This window comes from Trichomycterus rosablanca, chromosome 20 (assembly GCF_030014385.1).
Source record: "Trichomycterus rosablanca isolate fTriRos1 chromosome 20, fTriRos1.hap1, whole genome shotgun sequence".
In the NCBI taxonomy this organism is placed as follows: Eukaryota; Metazoa; Chordata; class Actinopteri; order Siluriformes; family Trichomycteridae; genus Trichomycterus; species Trichomycterus rosablanca.
Genome location: NC_086007.1, coordinates 12,036,113 through 12,060,369, shown reverse-complemented (window position 1 = coordinate 12,060,369; position 24,257 = coordinate 12,036,113). Strand labels below are relative to the sequence as shown.

Sequence of the window (24,257 nt, the reverse complement as noted above, 5' to 3'; positions counted from 1 at the left end):
TATATCATTTTATGTATGCATGTTCAGCACTTCCTCCATTTATGATCTACTGCACCACAAAATGAATGACTGAACCATAAGACAATTATAAATTAAATAAAATAATTCTTTAGATTATTTTTTTTAGTTTTGATTTAATTTAGTTGGCAAAATCTAGTGTGATTTGGCTTTATGCCTCAGTGACTGACTGAGGCAGACAGACTGGCAGATTGTTGGCACCGCGCTCATGCCAGCACACATCAAACAGCGGGTAAACTTTACCCTGCAGCTCAGTCTGATATGAATAAATGAACCCGAGCTCGTCAGGACTGTCAGCATTATAAAATGTCATCTCTCCTTTCTCATAGTCCAGGAAAAGCCCCAAACGATGTGGCTGTGTCGTAAGGGGAAGAGTAACGCGAGGACCGGAGCTGGAGGAGAAAGCCTCATACAGCCGTCCCTCTTTCAGGCCAATCAGCCACACCCCACCCTCAGGGCTTTTAGGAAGCTTACTCTTACGGCAGGTGGTCCCTTTGATTAGTCCCAACCGCCACTTTGTTTTCCGTCCTACCTGGACCTCCCAGTAGTGTTTGCCTGAAGAAAAGCCACGACCGGCCAGCACACAATAGCTGTAGCTGAAACGCTCAGGGTTGTTGGGCAGGCGGTTGATAAGGACACCACACTCCACGCGGGTGTTGTTTTTACTCAGCTTTAGCAGGGGGTGAGCAGTGAGAGGGTCAAATTTTAGACATTCGGGAGCTGTCAAATGAGCAGAATGAGTTAAGGCATTATTATAAAATATTATAAAATATTATAAAATGTAACATTTTTATTTGACATTTACAATCAACTTTTTCTTTTACAGTTGCAAGAAATTGTTTGTGACCTGTTTGTACTTCTGCCATATACGCCATGCAAATAGACTGTAATAATTGAAAAACGAATATATACGCAATAATATAACACATTTTTTAACATGTTCATTAATTATTATGACAGTGGTAATCTAGTGGGAGTTGAGAGTTCCAATCTTAGCTCTGCCATACAGACACTGTTGGGCCCTTGAGCAAGGCCCTTAACCCTCTCAGCTCCAGGGGCGCCATACAATGGCTGACTCTGCGCTCTGACCCAAGCTTCCAAACAAGCTGGGATATACAAAAAAGAATTTTGTTGTACTGTACCCCTCTATATGTATATATGACAAATAAAAGCATTTTATTCTATTGTTATTATTGGAAGGCTGAAAAAAGCAGGTGAACTTCATGTATAATGCTCACAGGATCAATGGACAATATGATTAATTGTTCACATGGAGTAATTTTGGTACTCTTGTCACTCTCCATGTAAGTTCCAGCAAAGATCATCCAAAGAGCACAACAAGAAATTATTCTGGGAGGTTATAAAGAAATAGGGGGCATGAGGGAGGTAAGCACAACAGCAAAAAAAAACCTTTACAACTTGCTACATTTTGTGTATAAAAAAAAAAAAAAATGTATGCCTATTCTCCACTGTTAGGCATGACGGAGAACGTAGCATTTAGGAATGTCGTGGTTTTGAGTTGCTAAGCTGCTTCAGGGTTTGGACACTTACCTGGTAGAACTCTCCTGTGTAAACGCTTCCATACTGCAATCTTGACATCACTGTGATTGAAACCTGGTTTGAAGCTAACAGAGCTGTAGGTCCTCTCCTTTCTCTGTTCCTTTTGTTGGCTCTCTCTTAGCCTGGACCAACACATAATATATATATAAATATGTCCATGCTAAGCATCTCTACTGTCAAATTATTAAAAGTAACATGAAACTACCCTGGAAACTACTAGTGTAGAATATCACTCAGGTATATCTCAAGATTCAAAATTGTTACAACAATCAGTACTATTACGACCCCCTGAGTGCTGATGGTTCTTTCTGAGAGATAAGTCTTTTAAATTGGCAAGATATATCTGTGGAAACTAATAAGAACCGGTTTCATTGTAAAGAAGTCAGAGACAAATTCATACCAAACCCCTGGTAGAATATTCGTGAAGACTAAATTCAGGAATAGGCCTACTTCATACATTCAGAAACCTAAACATCTATAGTTTATATACTTTAGAGTTGCTTACCTTGGGGCAATGGATCCATATTTCTGTAAAAAAAAGAAAGAAAAAGACAAAGATAAAGATCAGAAAAACAAAACTTAACATTTTAGAACATTTTAAAAGTGCATATGTAATATAAAGGAATTTCTTCTGGCCCAGCAAATATGTTTATTTATGTTACATGCAGGTAGTAGGCAACATCATGTAACACATAAGGTCCCTGACCTATAAAGTGACAAATGTAAACACAGATCTCCACACAAATGCTCCACCTGGGAATCGAACCCAGGACCTTCTTGCTGTGAGGCGACAGAGCAACCCATCAAGCCACAGTGCCACCCCCATACCATTTATTTACAAAGAAACATAAATACATGTTTATCCTGTCTATAATGACACTGATTATCTGGTATTTATGGCTACACAGACTCATAAACACCATTCTTTATGTATTTACTGTATATGAACTCAACCTCTGATTCAAATACATCCTATTCTTACTCACAGTGATAAAGTCCAGATGACTTTCATTACTCAGAGATTCAAGTATGTTTTCAGCTTCCTGAAATTTTGTCAGATGTTGGCTGAGTTGGTCAGACTGGACTTGGATGGAGGAGATAAGGGTGGAGGTTGTGCTCTCCACTTTCTGCATGAATCTGGCCTCCTCGAGCTCCACATAATGCCGTATCTCTCCAAACTCCTTCCGCACCACCCACTTCAGCACATCAGACTCGTTCTAAACACAGAAATACAAATAAGAAACTCAACTCATCCAATATGATGGTGTTAAAGATGGTGTTAAAGATTTCAAGTACATGTAATCTTCCGGTGTAAAATCTAGTGAAAATGCTTGTAATTTGTTTTGTTACTAATTAAAACTAAGCTTTACAACAAGACTTTACAACAGAAAATACTTTTTGCCCCTTTTAATGAAATGTGATGTTAATGACTGTTGTTGATGTTAAAAACATACAAAATTGGACAATGCACTGTTATTTACACACTTAGTAGAGCAGTGGTTTATAACGTTTTTATTTCCAGGACAATTTCTGGAGGCAGTTTATTTAAAATACAGTTTTGTTTTAGTTTTGGTGCTGTAAATTGTTTATGTTTATTATTTAAGGTATGTATTTTCGTGTTTTTTTGTATTTGCTAAGTAGAGACAAATATTAGTAAAATATAGTTGGCGGGGTAAAATAGTTTTTAAAGCGACAGACACATTGAAGAAAAAAGGTCATTCTGGACAACAGACAAAATAAAATCAGCAGCCACAATGGGCGGAACATGTCATGAAGCTTGACTGGTCAATTTTACTGTCATTGGCATAAGTGGATGACCAATTATCAGCATTTTCTAGAATAGCAGAGGCAGCAAAATTTTGATTCTTTAATCTAACCCTTCACATTCCAATACAAAGGGAATAGGCAGATATGAAGAAGTGATTTGCTTAGATTTGTATTTGTTTAAATGTTAATTGTCAAATTATGAGTAGATAAAATACAATTAAAACAGCTTACGCTTTAAATATTATTTTTTAGAATATCTTGAGAGTGTAGAGAGTCATGACTGTTCCCCTCTGCTCTAAATGGGTCACAAACAAGCTGGGAATTAGTCGCGGATGTAGTATTTAATGTTGTGTTGTATATTAATTTATCTTTTATTTGTCTTTATCTGATAATGGTTTATGTACGTCTGGCACAACTAGTATACACTGGCTGTAAGTCGAGAAAACCACCTACACAATGAGCTAATCTATTAAATAGTAACACATTATCATGTTTCATCACCAATATAACATTTTTAAACAAATATTTATACGTGTCAGGCTAAATTGAATCGTAAGATGTTTATTTATTATGTACTGTACTTTATTCCACATGCTAGCTCACTGCGGCCCTGAACTTCATGTATAATGCTCACAGGTCCAATTAACGAGAAAAGAAATGGAAAAGCAGTCCAGCAATAAAATCACTTGCACAACAGGTGGAACATGTCATAAAGCACACTCATTTTGAGGTAAGATGTGATTGGTAAATTTTACCGTCATTTGAAATTTGTCTCTCATTTAATTATTATTATTGCTTGTCCCTCTGTAAAGTTATAGCTGGACAACCAATCACCAACATTCAGTAACAGTAATAGGCAGATATGAAGAAGTGATTTGCTTAGATTTGTATTTGTTTAAATGTTAATTGTCAAATCATAAGTAGATAAAATACAAGTAAACAATAAAATACAATTATTATTTTTTAGAATATCTAAGTCCCTCTCTGAGAGTGTAGAGGGCCATGACTGTTCCCCTCTGCCTTAAATGGGTCACAAACAAGCTGGGAAATAGTCACGGGTGCAGTATTTAATGTTGTGTTGTAGATACTTTTATCCTGTATTTGTCTTTAGTAACCACTTTATCCTTTATTAATAGATTAGCACATACACAAGGAGCTAGTCTATTAAATAGTAACACATTTAGTCACAGCGTTTCAAGATAACATTTTTAAACAAATATACGTGTCAGGCTAAATTGAATCGTAAGACTGTTATTTATTATGTACTGTACTTTATTCCACATGCTAGCTCACTGCAGCCCTCTAGTGTTCTAATTGGGATACACATCCTGATTTCTGTGAACACGTTAATAAAAGACATTTAGCACAGTAAATAAACAGCGTAGCTTTTGTTCATAATGTCACTATTAACATAGTTCATGTTTAGGTCTTCATTAGGTTATAAAAGCAGAACAGTCAGAGGTCTACAGAACACTGCTCATTTTAGAGGCAACTTTTAAACCAAAAAACATATGTACCCTCAGGTCCTGTTGTTGTGTGTTGTCTGAGTGTTGTTGTGATTATACAGATACTTGTTTGTATAATGTGAATGTCTGTAGTGTGTACTATTACTTTTGACTTTTGATTTATGTAACTTGCTACTGAGGCCTTAATTTCCTTTGGGATTAATAAAGTATCTGCCTGTCCGTCCGTCCGTCCATCCATCCATCCATCCATATATATACCGTCCATATATATATATATCCAGTGGTGTACAAAGTACTGGAAGGCCATACTTGAGTAAAAGTACAAGTATCTTACCAGAAATTTACTGTGATAGAAGTAAAAGTCACCTTTTAGAATATTACTCGAGTAAAAGTCTAAAAGTATCTGATGTTTAATGTACTTAAGTATCAAAAGTAATTTGATATTACATGTACTTAAGTATTAAAAGTAGAAGTAAAAGTAAATGCTGTTAGTATAAATGGAAGCGGTCATTTTAAATATAAAGATTGTTCTTTTAAGCCTGTAAACCACCTTAACAATTAACCTGTTTTCTTCCTTTCATCTGAACATGATTTGTGCCAATTCATAATCATAATCAACTGTTGACGTCACCTGTTTAAAATCATGACATTATTTAGTTGTTTTTTTAACTTATTACTAGTCCTAAATGTTCCTGTTCCAACGTTTTTAGAATGTGAGTCGATGTAAATGTAAGAAACACTGCATCTATTTTATTTGCATTTTCTATACTGTCCCATCTTTTTATTTGGGTAGTATATTTCAATAACAACAAAATAATTTTGGCATAATTAATCTAAAGCAAAAAAGAGAGTTTAACAAAACGTGTGGCACTTTTATCCCTTTAATGATCTGTTCAACCATTAATTTAAATCAAAATATTTGAGTAAAATAAGCTGTATTTAAATAATCTTTTTTGGAAATGGTAGGTAGATATCTGAACAATGTTAATGCTAATAATATGAAAAAACGCTGATGCTGCAGCTTTACTTTGTTAATCATTGTTAACTTACATCAGTGTGTTGGAGCTTCTGAAATGTCCACATTTGCGTGTGTTTGGGTGAACGACGCACTTTTAGAAAACTCCGATAGCTTTTAGAGAACGTGGAGTAAAAGTGAAAGTTGCCAAAATTTTTATACTCCAGTAAAGTACAAGTACTTCAAAAAACTACTGAAGTACTGTAACGAAGTATTATTACTTCGTTACTATACACCACTGTATCCCATCCATCCATCCATCCATCTTGCTTTGTGCTTTACTGTGAATCTGTGAATGTTCTTTTGAGCTCAAAAAAGGCTTAGATTTACTGCTAACTGAGCTCAGTCAGCCTGCTACACATAGTAGGATAGATTTACAAGCTATTTAACCAAGTATAAATCTATTTTTATAAATCTAGATTAGCAATAATCAGTAAAGTGCTTTAGCATATTTGTATTTTATTCCAGATGTTTTGTTTTAAATGTCAATAAAACTGACTGTAAATCTAACCTCTTTTCATTTTTTAAAGGCAGATGCTATTTGCACCCTGGTGTAAGCAGCAAAGTGTACAATTTACACCCTGGTGTAAACAGCAATTTATACTATTTACACCCAGGTGTAAATATCACTATTTTTTATATTATTTTCAGATTGTATAATATTTTCAGATTGTATTATTTACATTATACATTATCTACACCCAGGTGTAAAATAGCAATATATATTGACATGCCAAAAGTCTTGGTACAGGAACTAGTATCATGTTAGGTACCCCTTTAGCCTGGCTAAGTGCAGCAGGCATTGGTTCCACAAGTGGACGGAAATATCTGGAGGGGTGTTGACCCGTGCCATCTGGATACCCACCCACAGGTCAGTGGTATTTGTAGGTGCAGGATCTCTGGTCCCTCTATGACATATTCCCAGTACATGTGACACTGGATTAAGGAATGTTAAATGTCCCACCCGTCTGGTACCCACAATATTGCCTCACTCAAACGCCAATAATTTGCATCGCCTTGCCATGAGCACCAGTGGTCAGCCTTACTCACAAGATAATACCTCACAACTTATACAGATATGGGCATTTCCAAGCCGTCCCCAGATAACGCCACTTCATGATCAATTTACTGCTATCCCTTGACCTTTAGCATGTCCATGTATAGTGTTTATATATTGTTGGTAGACATGCGCAGTTGAGTTTGTTTGCTCTTTTTCTTTTTGGGGTACGAATAGCTGTACTGTGTGGGGAATGCTATATTGTTGGTAGACATGCGCAGTTGAGTTTGTTTGCTCTTTTTCTTTTTGGGGTACGAATAGCTGTACTGTGTGGGGAATGCTATGTGTACCCGGGTGCAAATAGACACTCCGTTTTTTAAAACGTTTTCCATTAAAAGAACAATTTTAGACTGATGTATGCTAGATGTGCAGTGGAGTCTTCTTGTAAGTACATTTTTGATTTTGTAAATGTCCATTATGTACACCGATGAGGCATAACATTATGACCACCTCCTTGTTTCTACACTCATTGTCCATTTTATCAGCTCCACTTACCATATAGAAGCACTTTGTAGTTCTACAATTACTGACTAACTGTTTGTTAGCCCTGTTAGCCCTGTTCTTCAATGGTAAGGACTCTCCCAGGACCACTACAGAGCAGGTATTATTTAGGTGGTGGATCATTCTCAGCACTGCAGTGACACTGACATGGTGGTGGTGTGTTAGTGTGTGTTGTGCTGGTATGAGTGGATCAGACACAGCAGCGCTGATGGAGTTTTTAAACACCTTACCTGAGACAAGTCCACCAACCAAAAATATATCCAGCCAACAGCTCCCTATAGGCAGCGTCCTGTGACCACTGATGAAGGTCTAGAAGATGAGCAACTCAAACAGCAGCAATAGATGAGCGATCGTCTTTGACTTTACATGGACAGAGAGTGGACACGGTATTTAGAAACTCCAGCAGTGCTGCTGTGACTGATCCACTCATACAAGCACAACACACACTAACACACCACCACCATGTCAGTGTCACTGCAGTGCTCAGAATGATCCACCACCCAAATAATACCTGCTTTGTAGTGGTGCTGTGGTGGTCCTGACCATTGAAGAACAGGGTGAAAGCAGGATAAAAAATATGTAGAGACACAGATGGACTACAGTCAGTAATTGTAGAACTACAAAGTGCTTCTATATATATAAGTGGAGCTGACAAAATGGACAGTGAGTGTAGAAACAAGTAGGTGGTTTTAATGTTATGGCTGATCGATGTACATGTAAACTCAAAAGTTTATACAGATTGTGACATCCTAAATTTAAAAAAACAAAAACAAACAAGTAACATCGATTTTAGTACTTTAAGACTCAAATGAAGCTTGTTGCTTATCATTGGATTAAGAAAAAGCAGACACAGGACCTTCTATCTTGCATGGCAGTTACTAAGCTCATGCCAATGTTAAATGCCCCTCATGTTCATATATGTGCAGTCAAACTAGCCCAAATAAAATGCCACTACACTAAAATGTACACTACAACTTTGTACACTACTAAATAATAAAAAAAACTGTAAAATTCCTTTTTTTACCCAGCAAAATAAGAAGTGATTTAGTCACAGCGATTTAGTCACAGTCATTAAACAATTGCAGATGTTATTGAAACCCCAGGACTGAAAAACAAAGAAGCATATGCAAACTTTGACTTTAGCTGTATTGATTCTGCTTTATGACAGAGCATGACCCAATGATCTAGTAACTCATTTGAACATCGTAATCTAATTATGAGCAAAACTGGAAGAAACTGTTTACTTGGCAGATGGAATAAATAAATAGAGCAATAGATCTTACTGTAATGCGAGACTTGTTGTAGGCCATTTTACAAATCTGCTCTTCCAGCTTTCTCTTCTGGGTCTGGAACTCAGTCATTAAAGATGAAATGTCCTCCTGAGAGCAAATAATAAATAAATGAAAATGTGCAGTACATAAATACACATTACTGCATCTCAATTTCATTAAGATTATACTGTAGTTCTTGCCATATGCAGTAAATGAAAGCAGCATTGTTATTGCAGAACTGTAGTCAATAAGGTTACGTTAATGTGGACCAATAATGAAAGGAAATTAAATTAACATGCTGAAAATCCAATCACAGTAGCAATAAAATGATTCTGGGCTTATTTTATTGAGCAAGGTTTCCTGTCATTTCCAAGCATAAATGACAAATTTGTATTTAGGTACAGACACAAGCTTTTGAATGACTGTGTATTGACTTCATGTTTATAATACTCATACTCAGTCTCATGAACCTGTAGGAGGTCAAATTATCAAATATTTGATTCAGCTCAAGTCCTAAAACAACAGAATGAGGGACAAAATAAAAGGCTAGGTATTCCTGGGTATTTGCTATTACTATGTAGTCTTTTTTAATAATAATAATAATAATAATAATATTAAATAATATTAAAAACTATAAATATATATATATAGTGTTTAATATAATGACTGTTTTTAATATTTTAAATATGTTTTTATTTATTTGTTTAGGTTAATAAATATGTAATAATAATAAAAACTTATTCTGGTTGGTAACCAGATTTCTTTTTTTTTTTTGTAATTGGGTATTCAGTGGTAACTTTACCATTACATTCAAATAAACATACACCGATCAGCCATAACATTAAAACCACCTCCTTGTCCATTTTATCAGCTCCACTTACCATATAGAAGCACTTTGTTCTACAATTACTAACTGTAGTCCATCTGTTTCTGTGCATGAATTGTTAGCCCCCTTTCATTCTGTTCTTCAATGGTCAGGACTCTCCCAGGACCACTACAGAGTAGGTATTATTTGGGTGGTGGATCATTCTCAGCACTGCAGTGACACTGACATGGTGGTGGTGTGTTAGTGTGTGTTGTGCTGGTATGCATGAATCAGACACAGCAATGCTGATGGAGTTTTTAAACACCTCACTGTCCCTGCTGGCCTGGCAATAGTCCACCAACCAAAAATATATCCAGTCAACAGTATGGGCAGCGTCCTGTGACCACTGATGAAGGTCTAGAAGATGACCAACTCAAACAGCAGCAATAGATGACGATCGTCTCTGACTTTACATCTACAAGGTGAACCAACTAGGTAGGAGTGTCTAATAGAGTGGACAGTGAGTGGACACGGTATTTAAAAACTCCAGCAGCGCTGCTGTGTCTGATCCACTCATACCAGCACAACACACACTAACACACCACCACCATGTCAGTGTCACTGCAGTGCTGAGAATAATCCACCACCTAAATAATACCTGCTCTGTGGTGGTCCTGTGGGGGTCCTGACCATTGAAGAACAAGGTGAAAGCAGGCTAAAAAGGTATGTAGAGAAGTAAATGGACTGCAGTCAGTAATTGTAGAACTTAAAAGTGCTTCTACAGTGGTGTTCAAAAAAATAGCAGTCCAACACTATTAACTTGATAAATCACTGTTTTTAGTAGAAATGCTATTTCTACATATCAAAAATTTTACTTGAAAGTGTAGTAGAGTAATGAAAACAAAACAAACCCAACAATTAGGACATGCATGCCACTCATTCTGAGTAATTGAAGCATTGATTAAAAGGGGGTTGTTCAAAATAATAGCAGTGAGGAGTTCAGTTGGTGAAGTCATTCATTCTGCAGAAGAACGAGTGTCAATTTTGGCCCTTATTTAAAGTAGGAGGGTGGCAAATGTTGCACAGGTTGGTCATAGCACATTTCCTTTTGAAATACTGGGTAAAATGGGTTGTTCCAGACATTGTTCTGATGAACATCGTACTTTGATTAAAAAGTTGATAGTAGAGGGAAAAAACATACAGGGAAGTGCAGCAAATTATAGGCTGCTCAGCTACAATTATCTCAAATGTCTTGAAGTGACAACTAAAATCTGAAAGACGCAGAAGGAAGCGTGGAACTACTGTTCAATTGGATCGAAGAATAGCCAAAATGGCAAAGGTTCAGCCAATGATCACCTCCAGAAAGATCAAGGAACATCTGAAGTTACCAGTAAGTACAGAAGATGATTAAGTGAAGCCAATTTACCAGCAAGAACCAGCAAAGTCCCATTGTTAAGAAAAAGACACTTCCTGAATGGGTTCAAATTTGCCAAGGAACACATTAACTGGTCCAAAGAGAAATGGCTCAACATTTGTGGACTGGTGAAAGCAAAATTTTATTTTTTTGGTCTAGTGGCCGTAGACAGTATGTCTGACACCCCTTGAGCACTGAATTCAAGCCACAGTACACTGTGAAGACAGTAAAGCATGGTGGTACAAAATGATGATATGGGATGTTTCTCATACCATGGTGTTACGCCTAGTTATCACATACGAGGGATCATGGATCAATTTAAATATATCAGAATACTTGAGGAGATCATGTTGCCCTATGTCGAAGAAGAAATGTGCTTAAAATGGGTGTTTCAACATGACAATGACCCAAAACATCTTGATTACAGACAAACAAGATTGAGGTAATAGAGTGGCCAGCACAATCCCCTGACTTCAATCCCAGAGAGAACTTGTGTTCTGATATCTGAAACGCGTTCTTTTGAGGCAAAACCCAAAATTGCAGAAGAACTGTGGAATGTAGTCTAATCATCCTGGACTGGAATACCTGTTCAGAGGTGCCAGAGGTTGGTCGACTCCATGCAACACAGATCTGGGAAACAATTGTAATGCCACTAAATATTCGTTCAGTAATTTAAACTAAAGTGAAACCTCAAACATTTTTAGTTTATAGATACATTTTTTGAGAAAAATGCTGGCACTGCTATTTTTTTGAACAGCCTAATATTCATTTTGTTAATGTTTTGATTTAGAATTGAAAGTGTAGTATTTTCAGTGCATTTGCATTCATGGAAATAAAAGTTATTAGAATGATTTTGTGCTTTATTCACTTTTTTTAAATCACTGCTATTTTTTTGAACACTACTGTATATGGTAAGTGGAGCTGATAAAATGAACAGTGAGTGTAGAAACAAGGAGGTGGTTTTAATGTTATGGCTGATTAGTGTATTTTATACATACATATATAAATTAAGAATTGTCCTTTGGCTTTTTTGTTTATTTTGCTTTTTTTCTTTCTCTGCAAAGTCAACATGTCAAAATCACACATATACTAGAGATGCAATACTGAACCTTTAAAAATATATTAACATGTAAAATTGCTTCATTTTTCTTTTAGAAACTTTGCAGGCTCAATTATTTCCCCTAATAGCCCAGGCTGTACCTTCATACGACTGTAGACGCTGCTGATGGGGGTGACCTTATGTGCCCGATGGCCTCCAATGCTGCCACACAGTCCGCAGATCAGTGCCTGGTCCTCCTCACAGTAAAGACTTAAGGGGTTATGGTGCTGGTTGCATGTCTCTGGTGGCCCGTGCCCAGGTCCACTGATCTCCTGCAGGGCTTCCACAATGCGAGCCAGTGCCACGTTGGGTGGAGAGTTGTCAACATCCACAGCACAGCGGCATATGGGGCACTGGAGCTGGCCAAGTGGGTCCATGGTTAGTGAACGCACGCAACCTCGACAGTACGAGTGACCGCATTGCAGCATGAGAGGTTCGGAGAAGACTTCCAGGCACACAGGGCAACGAAGATGCTCTTCAAGAGACTGTAGACTGCCACGTCTGGCCATCTGAAAGTCAGATCTCCGCAAGGGTGTTGAGTGCAGGGTCCAAGAGCGAGCTCAGAGAAGGCAGCAGGCCCATAAAGAGCATTTAAAATAAAATAGTCAAGGATGAAGATGACTGGACAAAGATTCTTGGATTCTGGAAGAGAGGCAAATTGTAAGCTGATATCTCAATACCGAGGTCTGAGAGGTCTTGTTTTTCTGCTCTTTTCATCAAGATATACTCCTTCGGTTGCTGTTCTTTCTTGAAGTGGCCACACAAGCTAGCCTTTGTTTAATGGAATGATGTTATCAGTCACATGCCAGCTTTAAGATAAGACTTGTTCTCACCTTGTTTTTTAAGAAATCAAGTGCAGTTGTTTCCAGTAGTGTTATTATATCTTTAACACTCCAACTAACTCATGGATTCTGGCTTTTCAGGGCATAAAAGCAAACTCGCCAACAAACATTAGAGGTAGAATGGGTCAATACTGAGCAGCTAAGTAACTGGCACCATTACAGGAAGACTGTACTACTGTTTTACTGTCCCAGTCAACTGGTATTGTAAAAAAACATCTAAAAGCAGCACAGCAGTGGGTCACACTAGTTCTTGTAGAGTGGCAAGACATGTTCTTGGTTGCAACACTCACAACTGAGTTCCAGATACAGGCAGAACAGGAAGGTTTATTAAGGACTTAATGGTTTGGATTTTGAAGGCCAAGCAGATGTACAGAACATGCCACACATTCCATGTGAATGGGCAAGGAAGAATAGTGCAAAGCACAATGCCATTGGACAATAGAACAAAGGAAACACTTTTCCTAAAGTGTTGAACTATAACTCATCGTCAGGGATTTTGATAGATATATCAAGGTTTGGCATATACCTCATACATACTGTATCTGCACAATTATAAACCCATTAAGACCCTATGTATAGTTAATTACTTTATATATCTACAGTATAGTTATTATAATAATAATAATTATTATTATTACATATTTACCTATTACCATTTTTATGCTTATTATTATTATTATTATTATTATTATTATATTGCTATGTTTATAGACCTAATACCATATATGTAAATAGTTATAGTTAGATATTAGATATTCTCAGTTTTTTACCCAATGCTACTATTTGCACTTCTGGTAGATGCTAACAGCAGTTCGTTGCCTTGCACCTGTACTGAGCAATAACAATAAAGTTGAGTATGTATGCCTGTCTGTCTGTCTGCCTGTCAAAGATTTCTGTCCCATGAAACTGCCCCCAACGCACAAAACATGGTCCACAATAGAAGGGTTTGTTAAGTGTGTGGAAGCATTTTACTGACCTGCGCAAAACTCATAACCTTGAGTGACCTTCACTTTTGGAATTAATTCAAAAAGCCAAGCCGTGAGCAGAAGTAAATCCCAACAGTCATTTTTCTAAATCTAGTAGACGCCATAGTCACTTCAAACATGGGTCACCTTCAGGGGTTGTAACTTTATCAGAAACACTAAGCCATGCCACATCCACTTCCAGTGCCTGATTACATCGGCTACAGGCTTTTAACTCACTGTACTAATGCTTCTGCTATCAAAGAACAGTTGGATTAAACTTCTAAAAACAAACCAAGAATTGTTAGGAAGTTCAGACACAAAACATTTTGTCCTGTTTTCTGGATCTAAACCAGTCCCACTTGCAAAAAAAAAGCAGGGCAACAAAATGTTTAGCAGAAATATTCATCCCAAAGTCTTGTTTCTAACCACTAACCCCCCCAACCCCATTTTCAAAGCTAATACTCTAAAGCAGGAGTGGGCAAACTTTTTAAAAACTGGGTTTTAAAAAATTGACAGACGGGCCAGACAAACGCCAGACTCATCCCATTATGTGCACGTTTACACATGCGTGAATGTGATTTTTTGAATGTATGTTTTATTATTTTTTATCTTTGATTCTACTTGGTGTATTGCCGTCTAAACAAAACCAATTCAGTGTTTAAAGCAGCACTTTCAACATAAGTTAATGGTTTATGTGTGACGATTTAAACCAGCCAAGTGGTTAGATCACGCTAGTTTAATAGGTGACTCCAGATGGGTAGTAGGGCTCAGTGAGATGGCAAATGTAACGAATAGTGGTGGGCAGATCGATCCAAATATCGAAAGTATCGATACCAACCTTGGTATTGGAATCGGATCGATACTAGCGTGATGGGATCGATACTTTAGTTTCAGTTTTTTCTCCGCTACATTCAAAACGTTCCTCCAGTTTTATCAAAAAGTAGATGCGTATGTGTATACAAACACCACTCTTTTACATCTAACATGCACACTTTGCTTTATAACTCTTTTAATTAAATTTTTTTTTTTAAGTTTTAATACATTTGTTCTCCAGTTACAATGTTGTACTGTACTTTGTTTTAAGCCAGAGAAGAATTGCAGTAAAAGGAATAAATTTAGTTTTATTTATTATTGTTTATTTATTATTGTTTATGAACAACATCCTTTCACAAAAAATTTTTTTGACATTCTTTAATATTTTGGTGGTTTATTTATCAAAAAGCCAGAGAGTGCAATGAGAGGGGGAATTATGTCTTCTTATTATATAATTGTTTCTTAACAAAAACCTCAGACTTATTTATTATTTTTATTCACCTAAAAACTGTAGTTGGTTTTCACATGCACATGATTAACTAATTAACACAAAATAATATAGTCGTCAAAGCATATTGTTGATACATTCAACTCATAAATCATGACACACTGCTCTTCCCTACATGAAAGTAAATAAGCTGCTTTAAAAGTAAAAAGTATCTGTATCAGTATCGGCAATACTGGCCCTGTATTTACTTGGTATCGGATCGATACCAGATTTTGCAGTATCGCACACCACTAGTGACGAATGAATATCTGTGTGTAGACCAGATCGTCCCGGCTTTAGCAAAGGTCGATAGTTTGGCGTGCGCCATCTAGTGGAATCAATTGAAACGCAGGGTACTGCAGGAAAAAGGTGAAATTAATGCGATTTTAGGACAATTTTGTAAATCCTCAGCGGGCCGGAACAAAGACTACAAACTGAGGTGGCATCTGGAGCACTTGCTGTGTGGTGGTGGTGCCACCTAGTAACAAAAGTTAAAATCTAAACGTCTGTAAAGAACAAAATACACAACAACTATGCTGCCTTTTAAATCCTTCTCGGATACTACAATTTATAGGTACGACTTGATGCGTATTGAAGTTGTATTGTTAGGAAACTAGAATTTTTTGACAATGAAAGGAAATTATGCTTACTACAATAAAACGTTCAACATTTGTAAATTACCCAAGCATGTAATTGTTATCATATTTTATATTATAGAATATTTTGTTACTATTGCTGTCACAATTATTCAACCCCTACATAATATTGCTGATCTTAAAAACTACTGCTAGTTAAACCATTAGTAACTCAATAACAAGCCCTAACTTGCTTTGATGTGTTACATAAAGACTATTTGGCCAGGAAGACCATCGACACAAACCAGTATGAATATTAATAAGAATCATATATATATATGTACATACATATATACACTGATCAACCATAACATTAAAACCACCACTGTCCACTGACTGTAGTCCATCTGTTTCTCTACATACCTTTTTAGCCTTTCACCCTGTTCTTCAATGGTCAGGACCCCCACAGGACCACCACAGAGCAGATATTATTTAGGTGGTGGATCATTCTGAGCACTGCAGTGACACTGACATGGTGGTGGTGTGTTAGTGTGTGTTGTGCTGGTATGAGTGGATCAGCTGAAGTTTTTAAATACTATGTCCACTTACAGTCCACTCCTACCTAGTTGGTCCACCTTGTAGATGTAAAGTCAGAGACGATCGCTCATCTATTGCTGCTGTTTGAGTTGGTCATCTTCTAGACCTATCAGTGGTCACAGGACACTGCCTATGGGGCACTGTTGGCTGAATATTTTAGGTTGGTGGACTATTCTCAGTCCAGCAGTGACAGTTCATCAGCATTGCTGTGTCTTATCCACTCATACCAGCACAACACACACTACCACACCACCACCATGTCAGTGTCACTGCAGTGCTGAGAATCATCCACCACCTAAATAATACCTGCTCTGTGGTGGTCCTGACCATTGAAGAACAGCATGAAAGGGGGCTAACAAAGCATGCAGAGAAACAGATGGACTACAGTCAGTAATTGTAGAACTACAAAGTGCTTCTATATGGTAAGTGGAGCTGATAAAATGGACAATGCGTGTAGAAACAAGGTGGTTTTATATACAGTATATATATATATTACACATTTTGAAAAGTGATTAGTCATTAAAGCATTTCGTAACACTACTGCAGTCATGTTTAAAATCTCCTTTATTTCTGTTTTTTTTCCATACAGCTCTTTAAGGCATCTGCACAAAGTACAGTTTCTGCAGAGGTTTAAAAAAAATCACTTCCCTTGGACGACAGATGGACTAAAGACGAGGTTAAAAGACATTTTTTTGGTCTCCCCCTCCCTTTAGTAACATTTGTCATTCCTTGAAAATCTTAAATTACAATTCTTATTACATATATCATAACCTTGAATTTCTTACAGCAGTCAGACAGTGAGTGGTGATACAGGAAAAGTGTCTTTAAAATCCATTAAATATGTACATAGACTTCACATCATGGCACTTCCAGACACGCGCACGCACGCACACACACAGCAGGCTGCACAACACTACAGGAGGGAATAGACATAAAACTGGATGATCTGACACTAATCTATTTACAGATCCCTGCTTACTGCACGATGTCTTTAGCTTTGTGTCTTACAAAGATGGCTTACAGGAGGCTAAATGTGCACTTATTTGTATTTATTCCTCAGTAAAAGGGGGAAAGGGGAAACAGGAAGAGGTGTTAAAATTAAAAATCTAGATTATATAGCGCACCGATTCTATTCGAGCAGCCCTGGCCCTGTTCTAAACCTACCTCCAGAGTACAGTACGGATAAACGGTGACTTCTGCTAAGGTGGTGGAAGGTAGACTGACATGGCTGGAGCAGGGGGACTGGCTCATAGAACTGTGTGAAAGGAGAAGAGGATTGGGAAAGAGGTGTGACTGATGAACATCGTGCAGCTCCAATGAACAATCCGGGCTACTTGGTCACTTGGATGCGGAAGGTGACCCGACCCAGGAACTTGTCGCGTTCGTCGTCGTTGCGCAGGTCCGAGCCCTCCACCTTGCACTCGATAGTCAGGGGCGTGTTGTAATCATTCTCAGTCAACAGCAGTTTCACGGCCACCAGTGGCTGTGTGTAGTTAGGCTAGGGGAAAAAACATACAGAATATAACATATGACGCAACGGTAAAGAATCAGAAGAGCTGGAAGCCATGAACACCGTGATGTGTATCAGATTCCTGTTTTCTTCTCAAGTCTTTGGAGGCCAACATAAAAAATGAGGGTTTTTATGTTTGTAGGAAAACGTACAGCCCTTCACTTCAACATAAACAAAGTAGTCAATAAAATAAATTGTATAATTGGTAAAATAAGACTATTTGATTGGGCTTTACAGTGTATGGATTAAACTAACATTCATTTTGCAAAGTCCTTTCTTTTAAGTAAGTCCAATTGCCCGAATGCATCGTGCTTCCTCTCCACCAATGCCGATTCCCGCTCTGATTGAGAAGAACGAAGCTAACCCACGCCCCCTCCGACACGTGGGCAGCATGCCGTATGCATCTCGTCACCTACACTTTGACGAGTGCAGTGCAGCTCAGCACCGTGTACGAAGAGACACACCCTGAGAGCACTCCTTTCTCATCTCTGTGCAGGCGCCATCAATCAGCCAGCAGAGGTTGTAATTGCACTAGTTATGAGAGAGACCCTATCCGGCTTAATCCCACCCCTATCTGAACAGGCCAATCATTGTTCATGGGGCTGCTCAGCCCAGCCGGATGGCAGAGCTGAGACTCGATACGACGTATTGGACCACAGCAGATCATTCTTGTCTGCAGACCTGATTTGGCTCAGTTTTTACACTAGATTCCCTTTCTGAAGCAACCATCCTATTTTTATCTGTCCCGGGTTTGGGATAGTCACTGACAAGTGCACCTCCCAATAGTTCCTAATAACATGGAACCCACCCGCCTGACAAAACAGCTCCGACCTGCCAGGACATGGTCCTCACAAGCCACATAAAGGAGTCTGTTATCTGGTGTTAACTCCCAATCCCCATAGCAAATGTAGCTGCTGATCCTGTTCTTATTTGGAAATTGACAAACTATGCTACTCTTGCTAAGAGGAAAAACAGCTCCATTGCCAATTGTTCTCACTATCAGCTAGATTTATTTTTGCTAAACTTGAAAAGATTAGTTACCCTCATTCGCAATTCCAAAACTCAACCGTTTTCCTTTGCCATACTGTCATTTATAGTATAAACCTTCTTATTAAAGCCACATTTAACACTGTGTGATGATTAAACCTAGTTTTAATGGTACATTTCGAGTATAACGCTAAACTTGCAGAGCTAGATTTTGCTCTAAATGTCTATCGGTCGAATGACACAGCAAATGAACAAGGAATATTAATGATGTCATATTTTAGAGTAGCAGTGTATTTTGTTATTATTTCCATGCAGACCCCTACATGATATCACTAATCATAGAACCTGCAGCTAGTTGGTGCAGGACTACTGGACTGGGTGGGTGGGGTTGCGTTGGACAAATGGAGGGAACGGAGAACAAAAAGTTTTAAATGTTTGTGTTAAATCTAAATACGGTGATATTAAAAAGGACCAAATATGGCAATGGTATTTATAGGATACAAGCATCAGTAAAATGTTTAATATTACACATATTACAAACACTAAAGGTACTTGTTTTTATTACCTGTATGTTGGTAATTTTGCTGAGGTACTTACATGTGCTTTTTTGCCATAGTAGGGGAAATACATCTTGTCAAAGCGGCCCTCAGCTGGGAAATACTGCATCTGCAGAAGAGTGTCTCTCTGAAACAGGACACAATAAAGGAAAAGTAAAGTCACATGCCTGTTTGAGGAAGGCATTTGATGTAAACTGCGCTGTTGCGTATGGCAAAGGCACTCTTCTCTTACCAGTAACATTATCAATAGTAAAAGCTCCTGAGAATTAAGTATGTTTAACATAATATCTTACTGGCATTTAACTTGTTTAGACAATTTAGATAAGCATATTTTGAAGTGCTCAGTATCAGAATTTCAAGAACCAAACCACATTAATCATGTTTATATGAAGGACCTACATAAACAAAATCTCTCCTCATCCTTTATCATCCATAAGATTTATATAAAGCTGCTTTGTACATTTCAGCTGATCTGTCTTCGTCATGGTATAGGCCAAACCCTACAACTGAGCTATCTAACTGATTATAAATGTTAGCAAGGACGACAATTCTTGGCACAGCAGTAATGCATATGGTAGTCATGAACTGGATGCATCATGGTACTTCAGTGTTTCTGGAATTTTAAACAACTCACCACCACTGCTGGTTTAAAAATAGCCTGAAAACCAAAATATTCAGCTGAAAGAATTTTGTGGCCAGAAACTGATACTGATAAAGGACAAAATGATGAATAACACAAATAGAGAACAGACAAGAAAAGCTATAGGATCAAATGTAAATCAATAAGCAAATCAGTTGTTCTGAGTCAAAGTCAACTTGAAGCAGAAGAATACCAGTAAAAATACCAAGCAGCATCTGTGTATCATATTCTACAGAGTTCCTAATGAGGGTAAATTAAAAGAAAGGTGGACTTAGAATGTGCTGAAAGTTTAAGTTTATTGTTAATGTCACCTTGACTCAACACTATATGACCAAAAGTAGCGACACCTGATGAGCTTGTAGGACATCCTAATCTGCCATCGTGGTCATTCATATGAAGTTGTGTTGTGTATTGTTGTTTAAACAGGAAGAAAAGCATATATGAGGTCAGGCCCTGATGACTAGCAATTAATGTTCCAATTCATCCCAAAGGGATTCAATAACAGAGAGGTCAGGATTCTGTTTCTTCACACCAAACTAGTCAAACCATGGGGGCAAAGTCGTGCTGAAACGAAAAGGGCCTTCCCCAAACTGTTGACAAAGTCAAGCATATAATTTACTTAATCTAATTTATGTAATCCATGCTTGTGGATAAAAGTGTCTGAACTCAATAATTAGGTGTCTACTGCACTGAATGACCAGAAAATAAGTGAAGACATAAAGAAAAAACTAAAAGTTGATGCTACAAATGAAACAGTTCATCCAACATTTTCCTAACATAGGGTACATCACACATCATCTTGTTCAACAGCCAAGAATTGTAATACTAATTCAGATTTTTTACTTCACCATGGTTCCATTGTTTTTTTTTTAAATGATTCCACCTGTAAGTGTTGATGTACATGAAATGAACCATAGCAGATTAGAATTCATTCTAATGGTCATTCAAATCAAGCAATACAGTTGGTTCATTGAAACATACCAGGCTTGGCTATGCAAGCTTTAATGAAGCATTAAAGCATTAAAAGCAACCTACAGGAAATCAAGCTCTTAGTTTCTAACACTGTTAAGAGGCACAATAGTGAAAACAGGGGAGCAGCATGAGGAGAGCCCGTTTTCTGAATAATGCACCTTCCTGTTGTCCTTGTATACCTTCAAGGGTTTCCTACAAGTGAGAGGTGAGGGTTTACTAACTAATGCTTATAGGAGCAAGGTGTTTAAAGCCAAAGGGGGCATTAAAATGAGGGGTTGTTTAGTAAGGATGTAGGTTTGCCGATGGGTTCTTGCTATTTGAAATAAACAGGCACTGCCATGGGATGTAACTCCTTTTTATATAAGATTTCATTTACTCACGTACTGTATGTCTATTTTTAGGAGCAAATATCTCCAAATGCCCCATATGACAAAGCAATTACGCTTATTTAAAAAAAAAATCCTACCTCTTGTGTTAAAAAAGAAATAGACTAATTGATATTATTATCAATTTGGATATAGTCCCAATTTCTATATTTTATAATTTGTATGCATCAGGATTGAATCTCAGGCTGTATTCACCATAACCTACTACATACTACTCGCATACTAATGGGGTCTCAAATCAGTATGCAGTACACAGTATGCGACCAAAATAATACTTTCCAGTATGCAAATGATACCCGGACGACAGCGAAAGTTACCAATACACGATCAGAGCTATCTTTGTAGGTTACTGCATCCAGTCATGCAACGTGGCCAGTTTTCGACAAGTTGGTGGAGCCTTTAAACGTTTGTGTGCCCTGTAGTATGCTTTGCTTTTGACGCATACTCAGTACTATATTGCATACTACTACGTGGACCAGTATGCAGTACACAGTACACATTGAGTGCAGTATACAGTATGTAGTATGCTATTTCGAACACAGCCTCAGCAGTGCTATTGGCCAGTTGGACATCTATACAGACATGAGAGGGGTTGGGGTGAACAGCCTAGCCATTGGGAGGGGCACTTGTCAGTGTGCTCTCATTTAGATTTTCGGCATTTAGCAGACGTCTTTATCCAAAGTGACTTACAGTTGAGAGTATACATTGCAAGCAATTGAGAGTTGAGGGCCTTGATCAAGGGCCCAACAGTGGCAAGCTGGCAGATGTTGGGCATGAACCAGCGACCTTTTGATTACTAGTCCAGTACCTTAACTGCTCAGCTACCCCTGCCAAATCAGTTATGGAGACCAAAATTATCTGCTGTGGCGACCTCTTAATAAGGGAGCAGCCAAAATAAAGAAAAAATTCTATGTATCCATATGGTTATTGGCAGATATGTATGCAAGATATACAGGATATTCGCATCTGCCCTTAACTGATATGTCAGTGTATCCGTTTTCTATTATGTCAGTTAGTTTTTTCCATTTCTATTACCGTTATTTCTATCACTATTATTCCTGTAAGTGCAATACAAAGGTGCAGTATGTAATATATTATTCATATTCACATTAATATATTATATTCATAATAATATAACAAACTACAGTACTTGTTTTAAAAAAGAATCCCTTCGTGTAAATAACTACACACTATGTGTGCAATGTCTAGCAGCTCCAGCAAGTCTGTATCTTATGTTTTTAACTTTTTAAAGTTATTTTCTTCTGTTTTTACCACCCTTCTCTTGTATTGCTGTAACAACTTAATTATTTTAAGTGGATCAATAAAGTCTTAACTTATTTTATCTTCTAACTCATCACTGTCTTCAATAATAATTATTAAAAGCACATCACCAACAACTTTGTTAGTCTAAGCATTGTTTCACTGATCTATATAATAAAGTATTTGTCATTACTGTGACCATTCAAGTCAAACTCTAACCTTGATTGGTTTCTGTTTGGGCCAACTTCATTGGATTTTTCAAAGCGCATTGGAAAATCACTTAAATATAAAAGTTCATCACTGAATTAAATGCTGGAGCACTAGCTAAATGCAATAAGCCCTATCCAATTGTTATGCTATTTTTTCCAAATAGGTACAAAATGTCAATGCTCTGCTGTGGGAAAATTGTATTGTGAGTGCATGAGGTTTTCTTTTTTTTTTTTTTAAGGAAAAGAAAGGCTAAATAGGGACGTCAAGGGGAAAAAAACTAGCGAGTCTAACTCAAACCTGTATTGGGCCTAAGATTTTCATTAGCTGGATGTTTGAAGGTATACAGCACACTGTGTCTTGCATGAGGGAAAAGTGAAGTGCCAGACACGAGCAGTACAGGATAGGAGCCGATACAGAAGCAGCAGAGTTATGAAGGGGTCAGAACAAGGTCCCTGGTGACAGCAGGGAGGTTGGGCCTCAATTCTTACCACAGGCGAACTGCCAATGCCAGAGGCAGCATGAAGAGAGACCATATACAAACAGGTGATTGAACAACAGGATGAACACACATGCTGTACATAAAGTATTCATAAACAACAACAAACATTTGTTCCACACATGGTTTACTTCCATTTGCACAGACATACACACCCAGGGTGGTAAGCATTACCTTGGCAGTGCAGTTGACATATGGATCTCCTCGGGGCAGCAGCCCGATTACCTACACAGAACAGAAAGAGAAAACACACACACACAAAAGAAACACAATCAATTATTACACAATTATTCTGCATGCATGCTTACTTTCCAAAGCTGTTACATGAAACACACTATATGGCAAACACTATGTTAACATTCCATCCAAAAAATTATAGGCATTAACAGTTATACTCCAGTGGTAGCCTAGTGGGTAAAGCTTTGGGCTAGCAACTGAAAGGTTGAGAGTTCAAATCCAAGCTCTACTATGCAGCCACTGTTGGGCCCTTGAGCAAGTTTATAAACACGCTAAGTCACTTGTATTCCTACAAGTGTGTGTGTGTGTATAAGCTGTAGACTCACCCGGTTTATCTTGATCAACACACAGGGCTGACCGTCGGCATAGCCAAAGTTTCTATCAGCCAGTCCCGAGCACTGGCGAAGCTCGCTGCGTTTAAACTGGCAAACCTTTTTCTCTTCCTCAGTGTCCTGTTCAGTATAAACGCCCGATTGACATAGTGCATTTTGTTCCTGCAGCGTATCATTGTACTCTGTCGTGAAGCCAAAATAAGAGAGGATTAGAAGCGTAGCTAGCAATAATTAGCACATATTATTACATCTCTGTATTACATACAGTCAGCTCAAGAACTATCCAGGCACATTTAGTAAAAATGGGTAAAAGTAACGTCATTAAAAAGGACTTTGTGGTTAATTAGCCTTAAAAAAGGAGCTAAAGTTATAATTAGACACCCCCGCAGGCAGTACTTTTTACAAACTCTTTTTGGAG

General features: G+C 37.8%; 2 protein-coding genes across 2 annotated transcripts in view; both read right to left on the bottom strand.

The window, feature by feature from the left end:
• Positions 1-169: 169 nt before the first annotated feature.
• Positions 170-12,501, bottom strand: LOC134334615 (E3 ubiquitin-protein ligase TRIM50-like). The gene is made up of 6 exons (XM_063017016.1): positions 12,075-12,501; positions 8,668-8,763; positions 2,565-2,795; positions 2,084-2,106; positions 1,570-1,700; positions 170-738 (listed from the first exon to the last, which is right to left on the bottom strand). The coding sequence occupies exons 1-6, from the start codon at positions 12,480-12,482 to the stop codon at positions 170-172; spliced, it is 1,458 nt and encodes a 485-aa protein (XP_062873086.1). The 5' UTR covers positions 12,483-12,501.
• A 4,297-nt stretch (positions 12,502-16,798) lies between these two features.
• Positions 16,799-24,257, bottom strand: part of atp1b3b (ATPase Na+/K+ transporting subunit beta 3b) — a 31,954-nt gene continuing 24,495 nt past the window's right edge. The window contains exons 4-7 of the mRNA XM_063016330.1: positions 23,834-24,021; positions 23,445-23,495; positions 19,347-19,433; positions 16,799-17,750 (exon numbers count right to left, since the gene is read on the bottom strand). Coding sequence (XP_062872400.1) covers positions 17,583-17,750; positions 19,347-19,433; positions 23,445-23,495; positions 23,834-24,021 — 494 coding nt within the window. The 3' untranslated portion in view covers positions 16,799-17,582. The remainder of the gene's footprint in view (positions 17,751-19,346; positions 19,434-23,444; positions 23,496-23,833; positions 24,022-24,257) is intronic.

Bases quoted from the DNA above. Each gene is read 5' to 3' on its own strand.
- LOC134334615 (XM_063017016.1), bottom strand. From the start codon at position 12,482: ATGGCCAGACGTGGCAGTCTACAGTCTCTTGAAGAGCATCTTCGTTGC. The intron at 2,796-8,667 runs GTAAGATCTATT...TTCTGTGTTTAG, and splicing joins ACAACAAGTCTCGCATTACA to AACGAGTCTGATGTGCTGAA. The intron at 1,701-2,083 runs GTAAGCAACTCT...GTGTTGGTCCAG, and splicing joins TATGGATCCATTGCCCCAAG to GCTAAGAGAGAGCCAACAAA.